Here is a 26,907-nt window from a genome sequence, read left to right as displayed (position 1 = left end):
ATTATTTGTCAAGGTTGCAACTGATACGCGCTTTGTGGACACAACAAACTTTACATCTTATCATTTTCGCGAATAATAGCTTGTCAAACATATTGCCTAATAGTAACTATATCTAATCAGATACGCTCCCTTTTTTAAGAGGGCGCAAACCAGCACGCTAACGTCATCCATCATCAATTTATTTATTAGCTAAAAATAACTACGCTACATAAAGTACCTATTTTGTTTGAAAGTATTATAATTTTTAATGGACACAGGAGCATTCACTTTAAAATATTTGAAGTTGTAAGATTCCGTTGTAATTTCCCACTGGCCGCCTGCCTGACGTCAGCCGTACATTGGGAATGCTATTGTTGTCCATCAGCTGATCAGATTGATGATGATTTTGATCCATTAGTCGCCTCGTACCACATCCAATAGATAGTGAGTGGATATTGTACTATTCTGTTGTAAAACCCCATGCTTACAGCAACTGGTAGTATCAACATAAAAATTATTGACACCTTACGTAATTTATTAAAATGACTCATTTATTGAAATGCTTGTTCAATTTATTTGTGTCCCGATAATTTTGCCATTTCTAATACGTTATTAAAAATAAATAATTTGACAAGTTCATAAATTTGTTTCGTTTGAAGTAAATATAATGCACGTTTCAAATCCATTGATGTAATAGCAACGTAAATAAAATAGCAACGTTAAATTAATTAAAAACAACAATACAAAAATAACATTCATTAAAAATACATGTAAATTAAAAGCAAACAATTATTTCTAACAGTTGTTTCATAATATATTGCTATTTAATGGTAAATAATGAGAAGTACTTACTTCGACAATACGAACGCCTTTGACACTGTAACGGTACGTTCATTAAACTAATTACATTAAAATAAAAGCCATAGACTGACACACCTTAAAGCAATTATTTTTTATGTCACCTTTGGTACCTCAAGTGATAAAATCGAGTACGGTCCAATTACCGCGCCCTAAAATGACATGGAGTGCCTCATGGAAGTTTCTTGGGTCCTAGATAGCTTGAAATTTGTCGTAAGAACGCCTTCATAAATATAAACAGTATTTTTCACATTTTAGAAATACACAAATGAAAAAAGATTAAGAGTAACTTAAGATATTTATTTATTTGCGGAAGGTTTTCTATGCAGCAAAAACAAATTGTTCATGTGTAGATAATCGAATCATTCTACAAATACTATGCAAATCTAGATGGTAACGTGACTATAGGAATTCATAATATACAACGCAAAATTCGAAGTTTAATATTTACTGAAATTATATCTATCGCTGTGACTCAGACACGTTATCCTCTATGGGGTTTCGTATAAACATACCTACATGTGACATAGCTATAGGGACTGTTATCAGCTATTGTTATTCAGTCAATAGTTTTAGTTATGTCCGAGTGGTCAAGTGGCAATTGAAATAGTGAATTTGGGGTGTTTAACAGTATTTTTTTTAGAGAAAGTAAATGTACAAAAAATAACAATTTAATAGTGGGTTCTAATTACAAATGAAATTATTTCTTAAAGAAATATTAATAAGTTATAAACTAATAATTACTACTGTTGGTGTACCTTAATAAATGAATAATTGTAGAATATAAAATTATATTATCAGACTTCGATATCTGAAAATACTACTTAATTGAACGCGGTTTTGTTGGAGATATATGTAGGAAAAGTAGTTAAAATATTCCTAAAACACATTCTTATATATCATTTAACACTTGAGTGGTCACCAGCGAAAGTAAACAATACATATTCTATTATATCAGAGAGTGTGACATTAAGGTGTTCTTCAATAATGAAATCAAGTTATCAAATAATATAATTAGTACATGTTACAATATCTTCTGGAAATACTTTTTAAAGATCGATATTTCGAAGGCCGGTTAATAGCCGTGTCGTTATTTAAAGTCGATACGGATTTTACACGACTAAATTTTTTATTGTGTTAGTTATTTAGTGTAGCAGAGAATTGCTATAAATAAAAATAAATATTTTATTTCACAGAAGTATTCAGTACTAGTCCAAATTTATATATAGCATATAACGTATTTATAAATATACTGAAATACTGATAAATTATATTTTCTCAACATACGGTATAGAAACAACAACAAAAAAACCTTTGTTGTCTGAAATAAGTTTCATAAGATATTTTAAGTTCAAGTTTTAAAGTATAATCTCTATCTTTATTGAAAATATAAAAAAAAATAATAATGTAAATTTAATATTTTAAATTGTTGCTTGACGCTTAAAATGTGAATAAAATAAATATACATTATTAGCCCAGTCAAAATGATAAAAAAAAACAACGGAAAGTAATGACAAATAATTACCAGTAAATAGGTCAATAGATTAAAAAAAAATCATATGTTACATATCTGTAAGACCTTGAATTTCTTAATCTGGGTTATAACTATTAGCTTAATCATCTAAATGAGCATCTATGAAGTGTTCATTATTAGTTCCACTCGGATTATGTTATTGTGTGGCTATTTACAGACAAAGCCATAATAATAAAAAAAATATGTTAATATATAGTAAAAGATGTTAATTTGCCAATAAAGACTGAAAGTGATCTCAATAAGTGATACATTAAAAAATGGCTGACGAAGTGATAGAAGAACAATTTCAAAAATTAAAAAAGGAAGATGTCGGTTACTTAAACACGTTTTACGCAACATCCGAAGTGAAGTTAGCCGCGGACGCTTTTAAAAAGAAATCCGTTAAAATATTATCACCGAAATCTACAAGCAAAGTGAGGCCAGAAGTTCAAGATAGTTTGAGTACAATATTAAGCGAATTTAAAGATACTACAATTTCTGAATCGAAATTATGGGCTAAGAATGTCTCCCCAAAATCTAGATTAATATCAGACAATGAGAAACGTAAAACATATACTTCTACATATAAAGAATCGTTTGTTGTGAAAAAGGGGGATAATATTGTGACAAATAAAGTGCTGGTGTTTGAAAAGGAGGTTAAAGCGCCGGAAGTAAAATTTGGCGGGAAAGAAAAGGTTTCGCCTAAAAAAGTAGTGTCAAATGTTGATAGTCATGAAGAGTACAAGCTGAGACTACCTCCGTGTTACGCGGGCAGTAAGAATTATATGCCCACGGGCGAACCTGTCTTTTGGGTGCGCATTTTTTTAAAATTATAATCTAGCCGAAATACATACCTAATCGATATAATGATATGCCATATATTTTTAATAACTTACTAGCAATCCGCCCACTGATCTCGGGTAAAACCATAATAATATGCCTATATGTTACTCCTGAAGGTTTCGTAATAATAAATTCGAAAAATAAATTTTGGCTAGTTAATGAAAAAAATAATTCCGACTCCGTATTTCTTTACAAAAATAATAAGTAAGACATCCACTCCACCCAATCACAAATACACCAAAAATTTTAATTTTTTAATTTTAAAATCACGAAGCACATTTTTTTCTTTAGTTATCGCTTCATGTACTTTAATACAGGATATATTTATTAAATTATTAGATTTATCTGTACTAGCACATGTTATAAAACATTGGTAGGTAAATATGAGCTTCCTGTGGTTTGCTCCATAATGTCATATAATTTATCTATATTTACAATTTGTTATGAATCTATTTTAACATTAATATAGTACCTCAGAAGGTAAATGTTTACATAACACATATATTATATATATATACATATGTGGCCTTCTAAATCAAAAGGGACCTTACGGCGCCCGGCATTTACGCCATTATTGTCGTTGTTTTGTATTCGAACAACGGCAATAAAGATAGCCGCCATAAGGTCCCTTTTGATTTGGACGGCCACATATGTATATATATATAATATATGTGTTATGTAAACATTTACCTTACCGTCTCGTCCTCAGCCGTAGAGCGTGGAAGCCCAACTTCCGCTTTCCAATTTCTTCGAACACGATTTTCTCCAGCTCCATTTTCTAGTTGCCAAACCATAGTCACGAATATCATCCTTCCTTTAATGTTTTGACACGACTACACAAAAAAGGTACTTTTCTAAATTGCATCTTTCGCATTGTCTCTGGCACTTGAATATATTTTATTTTCCCAGCTCGGCGAAACCAGACCGTCTTCCTTCGGGCCGGCGACATACCAGGATTTCAAGGATATCCGTTCCCGGTGTCTGTCAGACAGGAGGCTGTTTGAAGACCCCGAGTTCCCTGCCATCGACCGCAGCTTGTATTACAAGGAGCGGCTGGATCGACCCATCACGTGGTTAAGACCAGGGGTGAGTAATGAGTATTTTAATGACATCTTGGATGAAAGATAAGTCGAAAAAAAAACGTACATCAGAAATTGTTAAAAATCCTATGTTAAAACTAGATGGCGCTATTTTTTAACCAGGAAGTACCTAAATTAAGTTGCTCCATCTATTAATTAATAAAGTTTATTCGATAAGGAATGGTTCCATCTAGACTAAACTAGATGGCGCTAGTTTTCAAATACGAACCTAAACAAACTTTTAAATATATATCTACTAGCGTCCGTCCCGCAGCACCATTTATGTATTTATTTCATACATTATTTCTTACACTATCATTGGTGGTGCAATAGCAATAGTTAAGATCTAAAATTACACAAGATTTCTACCATAGCACAATACATACAGTGTAGCTCTTGTAAACTGTCAAAGGACAACCAAATATGTCGATTTGTATTGCAACTTCGTTTAGAACCCTCAGCGCTCTAGTCAGAGGTGCATTTTTGAGCATATTCGTTCGCCCTCGTGGTATTACGAACAGAGGAGGTGGTCGCCGTCGCCATACGTAACGGTTTGGTACGCAAAACGCCATCCATTGTAACACTCGACTGCTGCAGAGTCGTCCCCTTAATATTTTAAATAAATATGTGGCCAATGACAGACCTCGCCGGACTTCTAGCGTGTTGTATCCGACCTTTCCAATAACAAATAATGTTGGGTACATGAGTGGGTAGAATGGATATAATGTATGGGACATTTTAAAGTACAAATATCTTGTGAATTTGTTTTGTATACGTTCCAACATAAACTTGTATATGCTCCTGTGGGGGGGCCATATGCACGCATTCCCCTCTAAATGGCTGAATTTAGACTGTACTTACATATTACTACAATAGGTAGATTAATTTCAATGATAATTTATCGATTCGATACACCTAGCGGCATCTAGCGAGCCATGAGGAACTAAAACCCGATGCACGTTATGTTGTATGAATTCTGTCGGTCATTTTATCTATATCTAACAGGATTAGATTTTGCTATTACATCTAACACCATTGAGTCGATTCGCAGCTCCCCTTTGAAGAGCGATTTTGTGTGCGGGAAAACTGTAATTCTGACGAGCTTCATAGCTTGCGATGCTTCATAAAAGACCCAAGAAACTGACAGGCTTGAAGGCTGACTTGTCAAATTCAACAAATTAGAATGATCTATAATGTATATATTTATTACAACATTTCTTACTTTAAAAAAAATTATAACCACATGGGTGAGGAGCTTAATGACGCAGTGGTTAACGCGCTCAGCCTATTATAGTGGCGGTTAAAACGCTCTCAAAGTGGTCGGTTGCAGGATGGATGTCCGAAAATATGTTCTCTTGAGCTCCTCCGTGCTTCGGGTACGTTAAACTGTTGGTCCCGGTTATATTTGCAATCGTTAAAACTCGCCAATCCGCAATGAGCCTGCGTGGTGGGTCATGGCCCGTACTCCTTATCAGGATCCATAAGCAAGGCCTGTGCCCCAGCAGTGGGGACGTTTAAATGGCTGTTGATGATGACAAGGGTGTAGCGTAGTAATTAAGTTTTTTTGTCTTACCGAACTAAATACAGTTCTGGCTACGTCCTTGGCTCCGACATTGACTTTAACTTTGTATTTGCAGGAAATATGCGAGGACCCACAGCTGTTCGTCGAAGGTTACAGTCGCTTCGACGTGCAGCAAGGGGAGTTGGGGGATTGTTGGCTTCTAGCCGCTGTTGCCAACCTCACATTACACAGAAAGTGAGTTCTTCATCTTCTCTCTCTCTCTCTCTCTCTCTTTCTATCTTGTGAAAATCCATACTTATGTGGCGACACAAAACGCCGACTAAACGCAACGACGATACAAGTTGCACAGATGATTCACAGCACTACGGATAGATGGCTCTATTGTCGATTCACGGTATGAACTAACAAGCCTAGAACGCGCAGTTGAAGTGTTTAAGAATGGATGCATAAATACAACCACCGATATAACACCGTTGCAACCGCGCCGTTTACCCCAAACAACAAATCTAATGTTTTCTCGCTTTATCGATTGGCCAAAATTGTAATTATTGAATATATGTTCCAGATTGTTCTTCCAAGTAGTGCCGGATGATCAGAGTTTCGATGAGGATTATGCTGGCGTCTTCCATTTCCGGTATGTGGAATTTTTATAGCCTCTTTATTTGTGGTCATCATCATATCGAGTGTGTTATTGCTAACACTGGTGATCAGAAGTCAAATATTATCTATATTTAGTGTGTTGTAACAATCGCGCTTTGAACACATAATATATATATATATATATATATATATATATATTCGACGACCTCGGTGGCGCAGTGGCAAAGTTCTTGCCACTGAACCGAGAGGTCCCGGGTTCGATCCCCGGTCGGGTCATGATGGAAAATGATCTTTTTCTGATTGGCCCGGGTCTTGGATGTTTATCTATATATGTATTGTTATAAAATATAGTATCGTTAAGTTAGTATCCCATAACACAAGTCTCGAACTTACTTTGGGGCTAACTCAATCTGTGTGATTCGTCCTAATATATTTATATTTATATTGCACGTTAAATAAAAGATTTTAAAAATGATACTTGGTTTTAACATTATTTAGTTTAAATGGATTGTCACACATGCTTTTTAACTTATTTTTGAAAATAATAATGAGATGAAAACATTCTGGAATCGAGCGGGAATTGAACCCGCGCCCCTGTCTATCCGCACTGTCCCGGATAGATAGGGGTGCGGGTTCAATTCTCGCTCGAATCCAGATTATTTTCAAAAACATTGTTTAGTGCTAATATCAAGCTATAATGTGACAATTTCAGATTCTGGCAGTACGGCCGTTGGGTAGACGTCGTGATAGACGACCGTCTGCCCACCTACAGAGGAAAATTGGTGTTCCTACACTCGTCTGAGAGGAATGAGTTTTGGAGCGCTTTGCTGGAGAAGGCTTATGCTAAGTAAGACTGTCACAGAATGTCACATTCGCAATAGAAAATTTTTGTAATATTTTATGTTCGAGAAATATCACTATCGCAGAATGTCGTTTTGAAAAAATGACGTTTTGCGAAAGGTTTGAAAAATATAACATTTGCATCAAATCTTTATATCGAATATCAAATATTTTATCTTTGTATCGAATAAGTTGTATGTTTTTTAGTTTTTTAAAGTTACTGAATATCGATTACGTTGAATTTGTATAGAGTCCATTCAATCTCCAAACATAACTTTTATAGCCTATTTCACAGCTCGCTGATAAAGTTTCTGATAGCCTGTATATACAGGTATACATAATGTAATATATCTGACATATATGTTACATATGGATGTATAGGCTGTCCGCAGCGTTAAAAATTGCATTTCACAAGATTTTTGGACACTTTTAAGTATCAAATAACTTCAAGCATATTATGTGTTAGTTTATCTGTCAGTTTACAATATATTTTTTCAGAAAGTGGTTAAATCAGGCCTTTAGTGTGTGTAACTTAACTTACATTGTGCAATGGAAAATATATTGTTCTTGTTTCAAAATTGAAAATGTATTTGTCAGATTGCACGGGTCGTACGAAGCCCTAAAGGGTGGGTCTACATGCGAAGCCATGGAGGACTTCACGGGCGGCGTCACGGAGATGTACGACATGACCGAGCTACCGCCCAACTTTTACACCATTCTGCTGAAGGCGTACGAGAGAAATTCTCTAATGGGATGCAGCATTGAGGTTTGTTCATTTCTAAAATTAAAAAAAAAATGGGGTGATGGTTATGGTACGGGGCACAATGGCGTACGAAAGAAATTCTTTTTAATGGGGTGCAGTATCTTTTTAATGAGGTTAGTAAATTTAGTTTATTTAGTGTGTGTGGGGGGGGGGGGGGTCGCGGACTCGTCTGCTATTCTTGGTGTGTTGTGCTTTACGTCATAAAACGGAGGTGTGTTAAGCTGCGGGACTCAACTACAGGCTATTTGTCTGCGTCAACGTAAACATCGACTCTCAAATTAGGGAAACCCTGTATCTTGGGAAGCTGCCGAAGCTGTGGTGTACGTGTGCGGGCGTGGGCATGTCATTGCTGGCAGTGGACGTCGCGTACTCAAACACTGGACCCTAATTCATTTAAATCAGTTACTAACATAGTCTTAAGAACATTGTTACTAACATTAACTATGAAAATAAAGAAATTATTATATTATTATTTGCCCATGGTCGCCTTGTACGACATATGGGGTGATTCTTTTCTAGGGCTTAACCAGGCTTAAGGTGAAGAATTGAAACGTTAGCAATCGATTGAGTTTACTCTTAGGAGCTGTTTCACCGCTTGCTGATAAAGTAAATGATTGATAAAATATCTGATTGTCTAAATTTAACATATCTAACAGATATCGTTAAAAATTGTGTTTCACAGGTGTTGGATACGGCTGACAAATAACTTCAGACTGAATTATCTAGCAGTTAGTTTATCTGTCAGATTACAATATGATATTTTACCAGAAATTGGTAGAACAGGCCTTTAACCAAAGTAATTGATAAGGGTTTCCCCTATTTTAATGCTGATTTTATTTTTATTTTTTAATTGAGGTTTTTTTCTATTTTTAATGGTCAATATATTTTTCTGTATCCAGCCGGACCCTCACATAACGGAAGCTGAAACTCCCGCGGGCTTAATCCGTGGTCACGCGTACTCGGTTACCAGGGTCAAATACGTCGATATCGAGACTCCGGGCAGAGCCGGGAAGATACCACTACTTAGATTGAGAAACCCGTGGGGCAATGAAGCTGAGTGGAACGGGCCGTGGAGCGACAAGTGAGTATTTTTTGGAACAGTTATTTGGAACAGGTTTCATGACCTAGGACCCTGAGTGAAACTAACCTTAAACTTTCAATGTCACTGAAGTAATTTTGTACTTGGAACGGGTATTGTGTGTACAGGTAGTGGAATGGCCCTTGGAATGAACGTTGAGTGAGTATTTTTGGAACAGGTATTTAGTATACAGAACAGGTATTGTGACTAACGACCCTGAGGGTAACTAAACTTGGCTACAAAAGTTATTATTGAAATAACATACAACCTTTTTTGGCCATAGGCAATGCAAATTGGCAATGCTGCCGGCCTTTTGGGCACATTGCTGCAGGGCAATAAAGTATCCATTACTTCAATAATCACTAAAGGCCTTTAAGCTTCTAAGGCTATTGTCCCTTAGTCGCCTCGTACGCTTCCACGGAAGGATATGGAGCGGTCAATTCTAGGGCGGAAGCACACTTCTCACAAATAATTATACTTTTTTTAATAGATCACCGGAGTGGCGTTTCATCCCGGAATCGGAGAAGGAAGAGTTGGGACTCACCTTCGACGATGACGGGGAGTTCTGGATGTCCTTCAAAGACTTTGTGCAACACTTCTCTAGGTAAAGTATATTTTTTAACAAAATACGTAAAACTTTTGTTAACAAAATACGTAGATATTGCCCGGGGCTTCGCTCCCGTGGTATTTTTGAGATAAAATATAGCCTATAGCAATCTTGGATAATGTACCTTTCTAATGGTGAAAGAATTTTTCAAATCGGTTCGGTAGTTTCGGAGATTACCCGCCTCAAACATACACAAACGCTAATAGTATAGACTAGCGGCCCGTCCCGACTTCACTTGGGACAAATCATAATAACCATCCACGGGAATTGGTGAAAACCGTACAAATATATTTTTTGAATTTAACAGCGTGTTCATACAGACAGACAGACGCGATAGAGGAACGTATTAGCTGCGTCCCGGGGCTTCGCTCCCGTAGGAATTTCGGAACAAAAAGTACCCTATGTGTTATTCCAGGTTATATTCTACCCGCTTACTAAATTTCATTACAATCGGTCCAGTAGATTTTGCGTGAAAGAGTAACGAAACATACATACACACAAAGTTTTGCATTTATAATATTAGTAGGATTAGGATAAAAAAAAAAAAAGACATTTACATTTAAATTTTTCCCGCCATTTCAGAGTGGAGATCTGTAACTTGAACCCCGATTCTTTGGACCCGGACGAGTGTCCCGAGGGGTGCACTAAGAAGTGGGAGATGTCGGTCTTCGAAGGGGAGTGGGTCAGAGGTGAGTCACTAATTCCTGGTTTTTTAGGGTTCCATGCACGCTTAAAGCGTGCCCGTACGTGCGGTGGTGGTGTAGTGGTTAAGACCCCGCCTGTTGATCGGAAGGTCCCAGGTTCGAATCCTACTCGTGCCACATGAGTTTGTATACCAATCTGACTCATGTATAGTAGTTTTCATCAACCACCACTTGCTTCCGGTGAAGGAAAACATCGTGAGGATACCTGCACACTGGTTGATTTTGAAAGAAAACCTTTACCGTACTTAATAAAAATTTAGTTCTCTGATTAGGCTTGCGAGTAGTTTTTCTTTGTGTTGTCCCTCTCTCTCTTTTCAATATTTGATATTGAAAGAACGAGACAATACAAAGAATAATCTAATCAGAGGATAACGTTTTTATAATGTTATTAGTACGATTTAGTGGTCCAACGGTTTGACTGTTAACCACGCGTTCAGGTATAAACTCGGGTGTTCAATGTTTTTCGGCTGTGAAAAAACTAAATATGTTTTTTAGCAGTTTTTCAGTTAAACATGAACTCTGTAATTTAATTATAGTATGATCCTATATTTAAGTGACTACTTCTATTTGTTTTAATTTTATTTGTTTGGAAGATTATCGGTTAAATAGATAACGTAGCAAAAATTTCAAATCCAAATTTGTCCAAATTATTTATTCTTATTCAAATTATTTGACCAAATTAATTATTTCGACACATTAACTATACAATAATTCGTGTATCTTCAGGTGTGACAGCGGGTGGTTGTAGGAATTACCTGGACAGCTTCTGGCGGAACCCCCAATACACGGTTACCTTGAAGGACGTAGACGAAGGGGACGAAGAAAACAAGTGTACTGTGAGTTTTTTTTGTATTATATTGCTACTTGGTTTCGTGCTATGATAGAGCGCTACTGTGCATAGAAACGTAAGTATTTTTTTAAATAATCACTCGAGTAACACCGAGGATTGTGGCTAGTAAAAGCATAACTGTAATACGTAAGTCTAAGCGGAGCTTGGACTCCGACGCCTTAAGTCTGCGGAAGTAACCGGAAAAAAGCTCAAACGAGAGAGGGAGAGGCAATTATATAATTTCTCTCTAAAAGCGAGAAAAATATGATATATATTTTTGTATGTCATTATCGGAGACCGGATATTGTAGTGCATACCTAAACTGCGACGTAGTAGCAACATAGAGCGGATAATTCCACGTCTAAAATATTAATATTTTTTTTATACCATGATCAATAAAATCCAATAATTAATTCATGGTTTTTAAAATCGAATCGAATTGAACTATTATTGGATTTTATTAGGTGCAAATGATTGAAGAATATTATTTCATTTTTGGAGTTTCGTAATTATTATATTTTAAAAAATATTGTTCAAATCAATAATTTGCCCCTATTATATATCATATCAATTAAATCCAATAATAATTCATGATTTTTAAATCATGGTTATATATATATACCCAGTCAATATATATGTATATATTGACTGGGTGTCATTTTCTTCTTTATAATTTCACATAATATTTGCAAGAATAAATACTTATAGAAAAAAAAATATAGGTTTTGTCCGCCGTCTCTCTAAAGCCCCCCGTCTGGGCCAGTCAAGATATATAAATAAAAACAGACAAACGGATGTTTGTTACTCTCTTAGGTCATTCGACTACATTACCTACAGTCAGTCTAAGCACTACTACATAGTAAGTCGACACGAAAAAGAAAATGGAGTTCAGTAACCCCTTTTTCACCAGATTGATTCTTTTGTACCATAAGAATGTATAATTTTTGTCTTCTATATCGATACAAAAAAGAAATCGCGGATCGTTATCTTCACAACCACAAGAATTCCACTGCTAGTATTTGCCAGATAGTATCTTGTACATTACATTGTGAGTAATAAATAATAAAATTACAAATATTGTTGTACACTACACTTTATTACTACTAACACATAAATTGTTATTTAGTTCTATACTGTCTATCTGTCACTAATACTAAATCTATCTGTTATTAATCTAATTTATCTTTAAATAAGTACATAATCTGAACACCACGAACACAGCAGTTTATCAGTGCGCGCATGCGTCTATCAAGGTTCGCCTTGAATGGTGACTGAAGCCTTCTGTTTCGTCGCGTCGTCGGCCACCGAAACTCTGTAGCTATACGTATTATTGCGTTTTGTAGCGTCCATATGATTACCTCTCCGACATATATTTTAGAGGTGGTATTGTCCACTCTATGTTACTACGTCAAAGTGCCTGTGAAGGCCTAATTTCTGAATGATTTGATTTTGATTTTGAAAGTTTAGGTAAATATGCACTCGAATATCCGATCTCTGGTCATAATAGATATTACTAAATATTATGACTTAATTATTTTTTAATCTCTACCAGATAATCGTGGCTCTAATGCAAAAGAACCGTCGGTCTCAGCGGCACCAGGGCCTGGAGTGCCTCACCATCGGGTTCGCGGTCTACCGGCTGCCGGACTACGGCCACGTGCCCAAGCCGCTGGACCTCAACTTCTTCAAGTACAACGCCAGCGTCGGCCGGTCCCAGGCCTTCATCAATCTGAGAGAAGTTAGCGCTAGGTGCGGTTTTCACCAATAGCTAGAGTGATTCCTGAGGAAGGTTTAGGGATATAATTTATTGTTTTTACCCGAGCGAAGCCGGGACGGGCCGCTAGTCAATAATAAAATAAGCTCTCGGACTATGGTCAAGTGACTAACCAATTATTATGACAGTTTGACAGTGACGGCTATCACTGTCAAACTGTCATAATAATTTTTATTCATCCAGCCAGCATCATAATATTGTAATGTAAATCCAAGTCGCGCCGATTAAAAAAAAATATATACATAAGTACACTTTACACAAAAATAAAACATAAGTGCACTTTATTCACAGATTCAAGCTAGACCCGGGCAGTTATGTGATCGTGCCTTCAACATTCGACCCTGATGAAGAAGGAGAGTTCTTAGTACGTGTGTTCTCTGAGAAGTGCAATAATATGGCGTATGTATTCTATACTATATTTAAGTTTTTGTATATATATATATATTTTCCTTTCATCAGCACTTGATCACAATCATAATATGTTTCAGTATACCTTTTGACCATGTACTTTATTGTGTACTTACATGTTATATTACTGATAAAAAAATTATACATAAATTTATATTTAAAAATGGTAAGCCCTTCTGGCATAATAGGGACCAACACTGTTTGAATGAGTTTCTTTCGTCATTTCTTCTCAGCAGTGGTCGTTCCGAAATGCTGGTAGTTTGTAGCTTTGGTAAATATCATTTAATTTAGAATATGACGTGAAAAAATCCCTGTGAATTTCTGAATAAATTATTTGTTTTTGATTTTGTAAGAAATAGGCGATTCTAAATCCTGTTCCGTATTCAGTTATTTCTTAGTTATAAGGTCTAAACGAATTTAAATAGTGTATTAAAAATTCCATCAGATATTCAACCTTATGTCTTAGTAATAAGACCCAAAAGATTTGAAATCAAAACTATTTTAACGATTAAACTTTTGATAGATTTTGTTTTTGGTGCGTCATAATGAAAGATTCTTTTTTTTTCTCAGTGAAAACGATGAAAACGTGGGTATGGGCGAGATTGACGATAGAGTGAGTATTTTTTTTTTATATTCCAAGTTAAATACATACGAGAAGAGAAATCGCATAATTTGAATTTTTTGACGAAGTAATGTCCTTAAGTGAGTAATTGTGAGATTTTATTCAAGTCGCCTAAAGGCATCTGACATGACTTACAACTACCTACGGCAAGTACACGCTAGTAAACTAAATACTCAAGCAGTGTGTGGGTTTTACGATGTTTTCCTTCACCGGAAGGAAGTGACGACCTATGAAGTCTCACGAGAAAATAATCTTAACAGGTGAAAGATATACTACCTCCCAACCCGGAACCAGCTGATCCTGTCCGCGACTTCTTCAACCGCCTCGCTGGTTCCGACGGGGAGGTGGACTGGAGGGAGCTGAAGGAAATATTGGATTACGCCATGAGAGAAGGTATGTTCATAGAGTATAGTTTTTTTTTACAGGTGGCGGTGTTTTCACTAATCTTTTATAGACAATCTCTTGTTGTGTTTTCTTTGGATCGGTTGCAAAATTTTTCCTAGTTGTAAAATGTCTTTTTCGCACAATTTTGTTATCGCAAAGGACGCTTGTCGCGATAAGGACTTGAATAATCGATTTTTAAGAAAAATCTATTTGTCATCATTGTACTCTATAACTTTTTTGAACAGTAGAACGAGAGTGTAATCAGATGATATTCTTAAATGATAGAGTAAGAGGGATAATCAACCATCTCTTTTAGACTTTGGTGGCAGCGGTGGGAAATAACAATCTGAATTAAATAAAATTACAATTAAATAGAATTCATGAAATAGCGATGAAAAATATAGCTCCTATCTTAAATTCAAAGGCTGTGCTTTCAAAGCTTTCTCTTTTTTTTTTACAGTTTTTTCTATAATATCTAATTTGTCGTAATTCATCCTCTTATTGCAAATTTTTTTTTTTCAACTTCAATATTTTAGTTCTTTTAATATAATAGGTATGCTTATTAATTTAGGTTAATAAATTCACAAATATAAATTAAGAAAATAATATATTTTTTGGTAACTTTTTTTCCATATCTAATATTATTATAAGGAGTTGCTGACAAAAAGTATATAAAATTACCAAATAGTTTTTGATGCCCATTTTTGAGCTTTCAATGTTGTAACGCTTACGTGAAGATATAATGCAGCTTTTTGTGGTTTTGTTCGCTCTCCGTCCGAGATATAGCATATGTAAGTATTAGTATAGTTAATTTATATTTCATATATACAAAATAATTTATTTGCTTAAATTAAATTATTGCGATCATGTGTTAATGCATGCTGTTAATACGAAAATATAGGCTTTTCTTTGATATGTGAATATTGTGCACCTACTCTGTATGAGCAAGTAAATTATTTGGTTTTATTTGATATGTATAAGTGGCTTTCCAGTTTGTGATAATAATTTTTGGATTTCTAGTTTTTCTACAATGATTATATCAATTGAATAAATATTGGAAAGTGTCTGAATATTTCTACACATTAGAATTATAATGTATTGTTTTGAAATCTCTTTGATATTAGCAATTTTTAGATGATTTTAAAATGATTACTTTTATGATGTATATTAAATATATTTTCTGTAAATTATAACTATACCTATATATATTTTTAATTTGCTGATGTATGTGTAATTAAGCACATTTTATGCTATAGTATAAGCACGCTGCACTCTTATACGATATGATGTTTATTAACTTTTAAAAGTGGTATATTTAAAGATTAAAAAGTAATTAGTAGTGTAAAAGTAGAGAAAAATCAATCGCACCTCAAATCAAAGTGACGTGTGATAACTTTAGTATCGTATTTTCGAAAAAAATAAATGAGATCAGTAGATAATGCTAGATTTTTTAATTACTCTAATAGCGCGCGTGTATACTAGCGCCACCATCATATTTTTCTCAATTTCTTTTATTTTTTAGTGATCTTGACAAATATTGCCGTTGTTTTGTATTCGAACAACGGCAATAAAGACCTAAGTGCCAGCCGCCGTAAGGTCCCTTTTGATTTGGACGGCCACATATTCTTTCTAACTCTAATAAGTAAAATGTAAATACAAAAAAAAATGTGTGTTAAATTAATAATTACCTGTCAAATACATGAAATATTTAAATGAGTTCTGGGACACTAACTACGCTACGAGTTAACGATACACAAAATGATTTATTTATTAATTTATGTGCGCAACATAAATAAATTCAAATTAAAAAGAAAATACATATAAACCTTCATTATAACGTGCAATTGTAGTGTTCATGACAGAAAACTTTGAACTAACCATAGTTTTCTTGGCGGAGTTTTCCCAAATCTATGGTCAAGTAGATTAAAGTCCGTCTTTTCTTACTAGTTATAATATGTAAACAATTTTCACAGTACTTATTGCTGAAAATAAACCAAATATTAGGTCAAATCGAAAATATTTTTTGTAAAAAGTAAAACATTTATTAACCATCAAATTTCCTAAAAAAGTCTATTTTAGATCATATCGCTGTATAACTACAAAGTTTGTTTACATAATGACCCTCTTATACATAAAAAGTTGAAGCATATTTTAAGTATGTTTTGTCTCTTTCTGTCAATATCAAATATTTGCAAAGTGCAATATTAGTGACAAAACATTTTTAACTTAAACTAGGCTTTACCTTATCCTTTGGACGTGTATTAGAATAAACGAACTTTAGACATATATCATCGGACAGAACTGGCAATGCGGCAAGGCGGCTACGCGGGCGGGGGTTACGACGGCGGCGGGGGAGGGGCGTCGTCCTCCCCCCCACAGGAACAAAGCTGCCTGGAGCAGCTACTTTGTGCTCTGTGCTCACCGATCTGCAAGGAGCTTGGTATTGACCTACAGCAAATGCAGCAGGGACAAGCGTCGGAACAAGTGCATTTGAACCAACCGATGGCGAATCAAGGTATACATATTGGGTTAACCCTTGTTGTGGTCATATTTCCAGTGTAGTTACATAACTAACTTGAGAAATATTATGTAACTGCGTTTCGTTACTCCGTAAGAATGCATGGGTAAAAAGTACCCTATGTCACTCAGGGATCTATTGTCGTTCTGGTAAAAGAATTTTCGAAAATCGTTTGAGTAGTGCCGGTGGTTACCGCCTACACACAAACTTTATAAACACTTAATAATGTTAGTGTTTTTTTTCACGTTAAATTTTAAACGACATAGCGTTTCGCAAAAAAGCTACAAACTACCAGCATTCCGGAACAACCACTGCCGAGAAGAATTGCCGAAAGAAAAGTTAATAGATTGAGGAAATTATTATATTTTATTAGATTATTCTTGAAAAAGTTACTAATTTTGAAGTTTTTGCAGGGCACCAGCTGTTACGACGAAGAATTATGTTGTGTGTGTTGCATTGTTTTTATAGAAATGGAGGGTGTTATTTTGATAAAATGTCTGTTTTTGCTTACTTTGTGTTTTTTTTTCAGGAACCAGCTGAATTTTTTATCTTAAGTTTTTTTTTTATGTTATCAATGTTTATGTAAAATAATGTTTTCTTTTTTTTACATTATGAAATTGTGAAATTTATTTACATAAAAAAAAAAATATTTTCGCAATTTTATTACGAAATAAAATGTATATACGTATTTTTCTTTTTTTTTTTTTTTATAAATTAGTCATAGATTTAATGTTACCGTTTAAAAAAGTAAAGCATTATTTTACAATATGCTCTATGCTATTAACACCTAATCGAATGTAGACAACGTCAATATATTGGTGATGTTTACATTCGATCGCTTTGCACGTATTATTTTAACGGCTACTTTCAAAAATGGGCATTTTAAAATATTGTATGTTTATTTTCCATATTTAATGCATCGTGTCACCTCCCATTTCCATAAAAATTTAATTATAAGGTGTATAAAGTTTGCATTAATGTCGTGATATCATGGATTTATTTTTTTACTAGCGGCTCGTCCCGGCTTCGCACGTGTATAAACATTATAAATTATACACTTCAACCTTCCACAGGAATTACACATTAACCCATGTATCAGTTTTTGAGTTTATCGCGAACAGACAGATAGATAGACGCGGCAGTGGACTTAGTTTTATTATATGTAAGGATTTTAGAGAATATAATAGTTACAATAAAAAATGTTAACATAACCTAATAGTATAATCGATTTCCATGCGGTAGATTAGTATTTAATTTAAATTAAGAAGTAATGTTTTTTTTTATAAAAAATAGAAGTAAATAGAGAACGGTAGTTTTTTTTTTAAATTTGAATTTTAAATAGATTAACAAAAAAAAATCAAAGATCTTAAATTACATTCCTAAATTCCTATTATAAGACAAGTTACATTTTTTAAAATTGCATGCAATTATAGTTAATGGAAAGGGAGATTGGGCTGTATGCTGGGGATTCTTACAACCTAAATCCCAATGCCATCAATAAGTCCACTATAACATACGTGGCTTTCAACGTGACTCTTAGCTCTGTCCACCCCGTATGAAGTGAAGACGTGATACTACATCTGTCTCCATGTTTAATGTATTTATTACGACCTCGGTGGTGCAGTGGTAAAGTGCTTGCCACTGAACCGAGAGGTCCCGGGTTCGATCCCCGGTCGGGTCATGATGGAAAATTATCTTTTTCTGATTGGCCCGGGTCTTGGATGTTTATTTATATATGTAAAAGTTATAGAATATAGGATCGTCGAGTTAGTATCCCATAACACATGTCTCGAACTCACTTTGGGGTTAGCTCCATCTGTGTGATCATTTTATTCGCTACGTACCATCCATTATAAAGTGACGTTAATGCAAACTAGTTTTCCAACTTTCTCCACGACCAGTCGCTAAACAGATCCTATATTTTCAGAGCTAAAAGGCAACGGTTTCTCAGAAGACGTCTGCAGAAGCATGATATCGATGCTCGACAAGGACAACTCTGGTGGATTGGGCTTCGATGAGTTTAAAACATTGTGGATCGACCTGAGGAAATGGAGGGTAAGACAGGATTTTGTATATATCATAGGATTCTCAATCCTAACTATCCCAATTTATATTATAAATGCGAAAGTAAGTTTGTTGTTTGTTTGTTACCTCTTCACGCTCTATCTACTCAACCAATCTTCTTGAAATTTTGCATACATGTGGTGTGAAGTATAGAGAAAGACATAGGGTACCTTTCATCACGGAAAAATATATTTTCCCGTAGTAAATTCATGCGGGCGAAGCCGCGGGCAAAAGCTAGTTAAAAAATAAACCTTAAAATTATTATACCGTTATTATTCCGGGATGAAACATACCCTATGTCCTTCTCCATACTTCAATCTATATATACTATGCAAAATTTCAAGAATATTGGTTGAGTATGTAGAGCGTGAAGAGGTAACAAACAAACATACTTCCGTATTTGTAATGTTTGTTAGGATATTCATAAATTTTTATAAATGTTACGGCTAAACCTCGAAGCGCGGAACGATAACGGCTAAACTGTGGTCTGGCCCAAGATAAGTAGGCAACATTTATGTGTAACCACTTTTAAACTTTCGCGTTGCACAATTATATATTAAACAACAGGTACTACACACATACCTTTTTTATTTCCAAGAAAAAAAAAGGAAATAAAAAAAGGTATGTGCGCGTTTAACACCTGTTGTTTATATGAGTATATGTGTAACCAACTGATACCGGCTGGGTGGATCTCCGAGCGTTTCGACCGCCGTGGCCGCACCCTCATTATGATCCGTTAATTTTCATGAGGAAGGAATCATTTCCAAAATCATCATCCATACATAAAATTGTCATTGATCACAGTACAGATTATTAGATTATAAAGTCAGATAGTAAAACTGATTCTTGTCTTTGTTAAAATTTGAAAAATTGACGGTTAAACACTCTGAGATTCGCCCGGATGTAGCTAGGTTTAACCACACTTCGAGCTGTTTAGCCGTAACATGAGTTTCATTGAAGTATTGAGTATCCTCTCAGGAAGTGTTCCGTCTGTACGACACGGAGCGCCGCGGCGCGCTGCCCGCGCACGCCCTCCGCGCCGCGCTGCACTCCGCCGGATACACCGTCAACGCGCACGTGCTCAACGTGCTGGCTCACAGGTGGGTGTATGTCGTACGTCGCTGCCGTGGACGTGATGCGGTGATGCGGGAGGGACTTGACGTAGGAATAAAACAAAAAAGCAAAAAAAAAAATCCACGACCAGTTGCTGGAAGGTCTTGACGGAGAAATAAAAAGGAAAAAATGAAAAAAAGAAAAAAATATATCACAAGCTGATTACTGGAAAATAGTTTGTAGCTTGTAAGAAATTGCTATTTAATATAAAACATGACGTGAAAATATGCCTGTGAAGGTAAAACAAAAAAGAAAAAATGTGACGAACTGATACTGGAAAGTAGTTTGTAGCTTGTGAGAAATTACTATTTAATATAAAAATTGTCTAATATCTGAATAAATGATTTTTGACACCGTTTTGTCAAATTAGTGTGACTGAAGATTATTTTTCTTCACAACAAATCTTTAAATCACAGTGTTCAGTATATATAACATAGAGAGTCGCCGTGAAAGATCACATCTACCTAATGTTGTTCACGATTACTGCCAAGACCGAGTTGCTGGAAGATCTTGATGGAAAAACAAAAAAAAGAACACGGACGTGATACAGGAAGGACTTGCGCGTGACCGACTCTCTGTCACACCAATTAGTTATTTTTATGTGATTTAATTAAACGAAAACAAAACACGGTCGAGATACAGAAAGGACTCGCCGGAAAAAAGTGTTCAGTTGTTGTTTTTATTACATTTTATTATATTCTTGCATTGAAATAAAATCAAAATCAAATCATTTATTCAGAAATTAAGCTTTCACATATCATTTAATTTAGAATATGACGTGAAAAAGTTTTCACGTCATATTCTAAATTAAATTATATTTACCAAAACTACAAATTAGGTACTAGCATTTCGGAACGACCACTGCTGAGAAGAAATGCCGAAAGAAACTCATTCAAACAGTGTTGGTCCCTATCATGCCAGAAGGGCTTACCATTTTTTAAATATAAATTATTGTCCTCAGATACGGAGCCCGCGATGGCTACATTCAGTTCGACGACTTCATCATGTGTTCTGTGCGGCTAAAGTCCATGATAGGTGAGAGATTGATGATTGATGTCCCAGTCGCCTAAAGGCATCTGACATAAGATAACTGATATATGTTTGCGACCGACTTATTGGGAATAGCTTTTGCTCGCCTCTTCGCCGGCGTCTATTTTCCATGAGATGATGTATTTTTGAAAGGTGCGCTCCGGAATGAAAGGTACCCTATGACCTTCATGTAAGATCTAGAAGATTAATTGAGATAAATCGTGAAGAGATAACAAACATACATATTCACATTTGTAACATTAGATTGTTATTTTGGAATTATATTCGTCGAGTCGTTGAGTCGAAACATCGAAATATTTATTTAAATTTTGAACAAAACAGAGAAGAATGAGCCGCTGGAAAACCTAGAGCGAGACATGCAGTGGAATCCGTGACGTCACCTGGCGGAGTCCTGAACGCAACTCAAGTATAACTGGTTACAGACATACAGAGCGATATAGCACTTTGAAACGTCTATCGGGAGTCTTTATTTAGGAAAAAAGATGATTATTTTATGCATTTTTGATGCCAATAATTTTGAGATATAAAAATGTAATTTTATTATGAATGGCAAAAATTTCGAGATAATTTTTTTTTCTAAATTGGAACGTGTTTTTCCACATACGAAATGACATGACTCCCGAATACGTTTTTAATGTCATTTGCAACGGTGGAATTCGATTTTATTTTGTTTATGAATATTATTTCAACAAGTATTAAAACAAGATTATTTTAAATGGAATACTGTTTTAAATGGTATAATACTGTTTGCAAATGGTAAATTCACTCATCACATTTAGGCATTTTGCGAATTGTTTACATTTATTTGTTCTATATGATCAAACTATTATTATACAAAATATAATACATTTGCAAAATGCCTAATCACTTGCTTGTAATACACTAACTCGATGTTTCGCAACATTATACGATAAAAGTCTAATATATTTATTTTTGTATTTACAGAAATCTTCGAAGCACGGTCTTCGGGTGGCGGTTATGCCACGTTTTCGTTGGAAGATTGGCTGAATCGCACAGTGTACTAGATTTAACGACTATATTGCCTTGTACTATAATAATACGTCTGTATTGGGTTAGTTGCCTGTGTATTAAACAAATTTTATAAATGATTTTACATAATAAAACGTGATAATCAAATGTAACTTTAATTGATCAATTTAATTTATGTTCTCATTAAAGTATAATTAAAACTGTGTGACTCCAGCATTTGTGATGTCACTGTCATACAAGCTCCATATTTTTTTTGACACATGGAAATAAGTATCGTCAAAATAAGATTTGACTTGATGGCAACTACTCTATTTTACATGTCATGAAAATACTGTATTTTCACGATTTCCTAAAGAGGATGTGTACAAAATATAAACGTCCATTTACGTCAGTGTATATGATAGCAGTTTATTGGGAATATATAATAATTGTAAGAATTAATATATTTTAAAAATTATTGAGATTATAATATAAGTCACAACTTTTAAATTGTAATAATTAATGTGATTTTTTAATTCTGAATACGGGTATTCGATTTTTTTATTCTAAATTCAGTGTCTTTTCTAATTAATTCTTTAAAACGTTTAAATGTAATTAATTTTAGTAAGATTTTAACAATTTCGTCTCAATGTTTAAACGGCCTTTAGCTTATTCATTTATTTATATTTTTTCTTTAATCAGTATTGTCAATCCACCGATACTTCATTCCATTGTGATTTTTGTTCAAGTAAACAATAATTGTACAATAAACGTTGTGTTCATCAACTACACAGTAAATTCCACAAACATTTATACCTTAGGCATATTTTAACGTTATTTCCCACCATTCTGTTTAGTTACTGTGCGAATTTAGTCATACAATTTTTTCGGCTTATATATTCTGTGTAATCTCGAAAAATCTCAAAAGTTTTGTATTTATTATCATATGTTAATGGAAGATGCATTTCTTTCGCATTGACGATGCATTTTTTATTTTATTTTGCAATGCAATCCGTGACAAATGTAATTTTGGTAAAAATAAATTTTATTTTATTTGTAATATTTGATTTATTTCCTTCCTTACAAGTAGTATTTATTCCTCATGGCTGAGGGTCGTGGTTAATTGGAATGAAACGCACACGTCTTTCTTGGCAATATTAATTTAGTGGATGCTATTACATTTTACACACTAGACATTATTCTGAGCCTGAGGTCACAATAACGACTTGAATATTGTGTCGATGTTTATTGACAGAGGAAAGAGTGTTTAAAACAATACAAGTTTTTTTTGTTGAAGTCTGTTATGGACCATGTAATAGAGTTCATTCACCTGGGTTAGTTCACCTAGGTTAATTAAAGTACTTATACCAAGTGATTAATTGGACGATATCAAAAATGCCCGCGTAACTTGAATAATACTGAAAATGTACGTAGTTACGTAAAGGGCAATTTGCTAATATTATCAAATTGACTAGGCATTATTATAATGCTCGTCATCAAATTCAAATCATTTATTCAGAAATTAGACCTGAGGCACTTTTTCTCGTCAATTTTTATATTTATAGTTATTTCTCACAAGCTACTGGCATTTCGGAACGACCACTGCTGAGAAGAAATGCCGAAAGAAACTCATTTAAACAGTGTTGGTCCCTATCATGCCAGAAGGGCTTATTATTATTGTTTTTTACAATGTTTTTTTCTAATAATATATAAAAGTACCTACATAATGTACATAGTCAAAAGGTATATCAAAACAGGTTATGATTGTGATCCGAGTGCTGATTATAATACTTATATTGTATTATTTCTATTGATTATATTATATAATAGTGTTGATTAGTGATTAGATATAATATCTATATATATATATATATATATATATATATATATATATATATATATATATATATATATATATATATATATATATATATATATATATATATATATATATATATAATAGTGTTATATATATATATATATATATATATATATATATATATATATATATATATATATAACACTATTATATCTAATTCCCTCTGGCAGCACCCGTTCACGAGACGCATGGATCAGCCATCGCGTAGCTCAACCATAATAGAGGGCACCTCACGACCCGGCCCACGAACCATCTATTGGGAAGACTGTGGAATAGAACAATTAAAGAGGTTTTATCATTCTTATTATCTGCAAAACTTAGCGAGATAAACGAATCGCCAAAAAGCCACTCCACGTAGTCTTGTCGTACCCCTAGAGTGTTATTCCTACCCGCGTAGGAGCTGAGGGTTCAGGTTGTTGGGAGCCGCCTACGAGCTGAGGAGCAGGAGCTGATTTTAACTAAAGTGCACATAGCCTTAACAACTGATAGATAACAATAACACATCCAAAGAGGGACGATGGAATGAGGACAAAAAATATGAAAGTCAATCTTGATGATGAGGCAGATCCATTTTAAATAAAATTTATGTCGCTGCTTTCATCCGGTGTTATACCAACAATGTTCTACCTGACATCATTATAATCTATCGTCATTTATATTCCGACGCAGCAAGTCTGGGTAAGATAGAATAGGGTAGTTAAATTACCTGGGTCCCAGGTGTTTTAGGCTGACGTTTAGAGACAAAAGTGTAGGGTTCATATTATGATTGCATCATTATATTTCTTTGGCTTATTTGCTCGTATTTTAAGTATAATTTGAAACTCAAAAAGTGTAAGTGTAAAAATATGTGTTATCTCACGTTACTTATATTACACATCAAATAAACAAATCTTTTCTCTGTATGATTTTAGTATAGATAGATTAATAAAGAAAGGTAGCTTCGTTCCCCTAACTCGCGTCTATATTACCCTTCTCCGGACCAGTTAGATGGCTAATTCTTTTACCCTCCAATCTTCACGTCTCTGGAAATCTTTGCCCGTTAGTATAAATGGCTTATTACTTGAATTTCTTTTCAGAAAAGGCTCATCATCTGTTGGACACTCTCTTTTTCCTTTCTCATAATTTATCCTCTTTTGTTGTATGTATGTAATGTATTATATATATATATATATATATATATATATATATATATATATATATATATATATATATATATAATTTATTATATTACCTATATTTGTTGTTAAATTGTTATCCATATTTATGTAGCTTGTTTTATCTTATTTAATGATCACTATATTAAGTACATGTAAGTTTGATATTGTTTTTTCCGTTTTCGTTTGTACAAGCCGCGGGCAACATCTAGTACCTATGTTATAAAGTATAGTAGTATCGTTGAGTTAGTATCTCATAACACAAGTCTCGAACTTACTTTGGGGCTAACTTGATCTGTGTGATTTTCCCATAACACAAGTCTCGAGCTTACTTTGGGGCTAACTCGATCTGTGTGATTTTTCTATAAATCCGCTTCAATAGTAAAATTAACGTGGTTAAAATAAATATATTTCTACTTACGTCGTGCATAAGGCCAAGATAATCTATCAGACAGAAGTAAGTTGTATTAGAATTAATATAGATGGGCTGGGACGTTGATGACCAAAGTTGGCGGAAGTTTGCGAGTGACCTACATTATTCATTGATTTTGTTAGTAGACAGCCGATATACTCCATAGATCCAACTTCTGTAGATATACTCTCACTCACCTCCGCATGTTACTGGTTTGGGTCTGTGACGCCGCGAAGTCTAATAAACGTAACAAATAACCTTAAAATTAAATAACCTTTAAATGTGAATCTGTGCTGTGATTTTAAAACTGGCCCGCCAATTCGGTTTTTTAAGTTATTAGTGTTAAGTGCAGATGTTAAGAATTAGGACAGATGCTGATTAGTGTGAATCCAAGTATTTCTACTTAAGACTTATCCTTATCGACCTGCACTACACTCACACATACTCAAATCAAAATGATACCATCCCTCTTTGAGATTGCAAAATTCTAGCCTATCTATGGTGTAGGCTATGTGTCTCTTAGTCGCTTTATATGATAATATATGTTGCCCGGGGCTTCGCTCTCGTCGGAATTTGGAGATAAAATATAGCCTTTAGGAATCTTGGATAATGTACCTTTTTAATGGCGAAAGAATTTTTGAAATCGGTTCGGTAGTTTCGCCTCAAACATATAAATTCACAAAGTCACAAACGCTTACCTCTTTATAATAATATAGTATAGAATTGAAGGATATTCCTATTTTTGGTATGAAAGTATGGTCCTATTTTTGGACCACACGCAACAACGAGATATCAAATTTGTATAGGTACCTCTTGTAGGTACCTACACTTGCTTATCTTTACATATCTTTAAATATTACGGAAACAAAGTCTAGTATGTCTCTTCGATATAAGTCTCAAACGACTGCACGGGTTTTCAAGCGGTTTTCATTAATAGATAGTGTGATTATAAAACTGTGGATCATTGAAGAAATTCGGTGCATACCTAATTATTATGACTATTTATTTGCAGAGTTATATATTGCACCTCGGTGACTTGAATAAAATCTGACTTAAGTACCTATATAATTTTCATTTCAAATGAATTTATTACTTTATCAAGATCGGATTTAGATTTAGTTTAGTTATAGATCTGACGCCAATGTTACCAATAATTTGCTGAATAAAGAAAAAACTACCTGCAATAATGTCGTTCATTTGAAAATCACCGCCCCACCCGGAATTATATCTAGATACGCCCACGCCTGTCGAAGTGGTCTCTGACAAAGTTCGTCGGAACTTGCAACACGAACTTAGCTCATCAACGAGCCTTAACCAAGGTGCAAGTATGCTGTAGGTCATCTCG

At 34.5% G+C, this 26,907-nt stretch overlaps 1 protein-coding gene across 12 annotated transcripts in view; it reads left to right on the top strand.

Annotated features, from left to right (window-relative positions):
* CalpA (Calpain-A) overlaps positions 1 to 23,177 on the top strand; it is a 37,985-nt gene extending 14,808 nt beyond the window's left edge. For 8 of the 12 annotated variants that reach the window (XM_053764615.1, XM_053764617.1, XM_053764618.2 and 5 more), the window contains 18 exons: positions 4,103 to 4,279; positions 5,910 to 6,028; positions 6,360 to 6,428; positions 7,107 to 7,241; positions 7,832 to 8,000; positions 8,897 to 9,078; positions 9,566 to 9,679; positions 10,265 to 10,371; positions 11,113 to 11,222; positions 12,768 to 12,964; positions 13,281 to 13,388; positions 13,968 to 14,010; positions 14,280 to 14,412; positions 16,703 to 16,918; positions 18,849 to 18,976; positions 19,964 to 20,085; positions 21,060 to 21,133; positions 22,094 to 23,177. In XM_053764615.1, the coding sequence (XP_053620590.1) occupies positions 4,103 to 4,279; positions 5,910 to 6,028; positions 6,360 to 6,428; positions 7,107 to 7,241; positions 7,832 to 8,000; positions 8,897 to 9,078; positions 9,566 to 9,679; positions 10,265 to 10,371; positions 11,113 to 11,222; positions 12,768 to 12,964; positions 13,281 to 13,388; positions 13,968 to 14,010; positions 14,280 to 14,412; positions 16,703 to 16,918; positions 18,849 to 18,976; positions 19,964 to 20,085; positions 21,060 to 21,133; positions 22,094 to 22,173 (2,283 nt within the window). In that variant the 3' untranslated portion in view covers positions 22,174 to 23,177. Of the gene's footprint in view, positions 1 to 2,573; positions 3,163 to 4,102; positions 4,280 to 5,909; positions 6,029 to 6,359; positions 6,429 to 7,106; positions 7,242 to 7,831; positions 8,001 to 8,896; positions 9,079 to 9,565; positions 9,680 to 10,264; positions 10,372 to 11,112; positions 11,223 to 12,767; positions 12,965 to 13,280; positions 13,389 to 13,967; positions 14,011 to 14,279; positions 14,413 to 16,702; positions 16,919 to 18,848; positions 18,977 to 19,963; positions 20,086 to 21,059; positions 21,134 to 21,469; positions 21,555 to 22,093 lie in introns of those variants that run through there. The other 4 variants (XM_053764613.2, XM_053764612.2, XM_053764614.2 and 1 more) reach the window with 4 other exon arrangements.
* Positions 23,178 to 26,907: the final 3,730 nt, after the last annotated feature.

The sequence above is a fragment of the Plodia interpunctella genome, chromosome 26 (genome assembly GCF_027563975.2).
Source record: "Plodia interpunctella isolate USDA-ARS_2022_Savannah chromosome 26, ilPloInte3.2, whole genome shotgun sequence".
Lineage (NCBI taxonomy): Eukaryota > Metazoa > Arthropoda > Insecta > Lepidoptera > Pyralidae > Plodia > Plodia interpunctella.
Note: the sequence above shows the minus strand (reverse complement) of the source record. Positions and strands in the feature narration are given on the sequence as shown.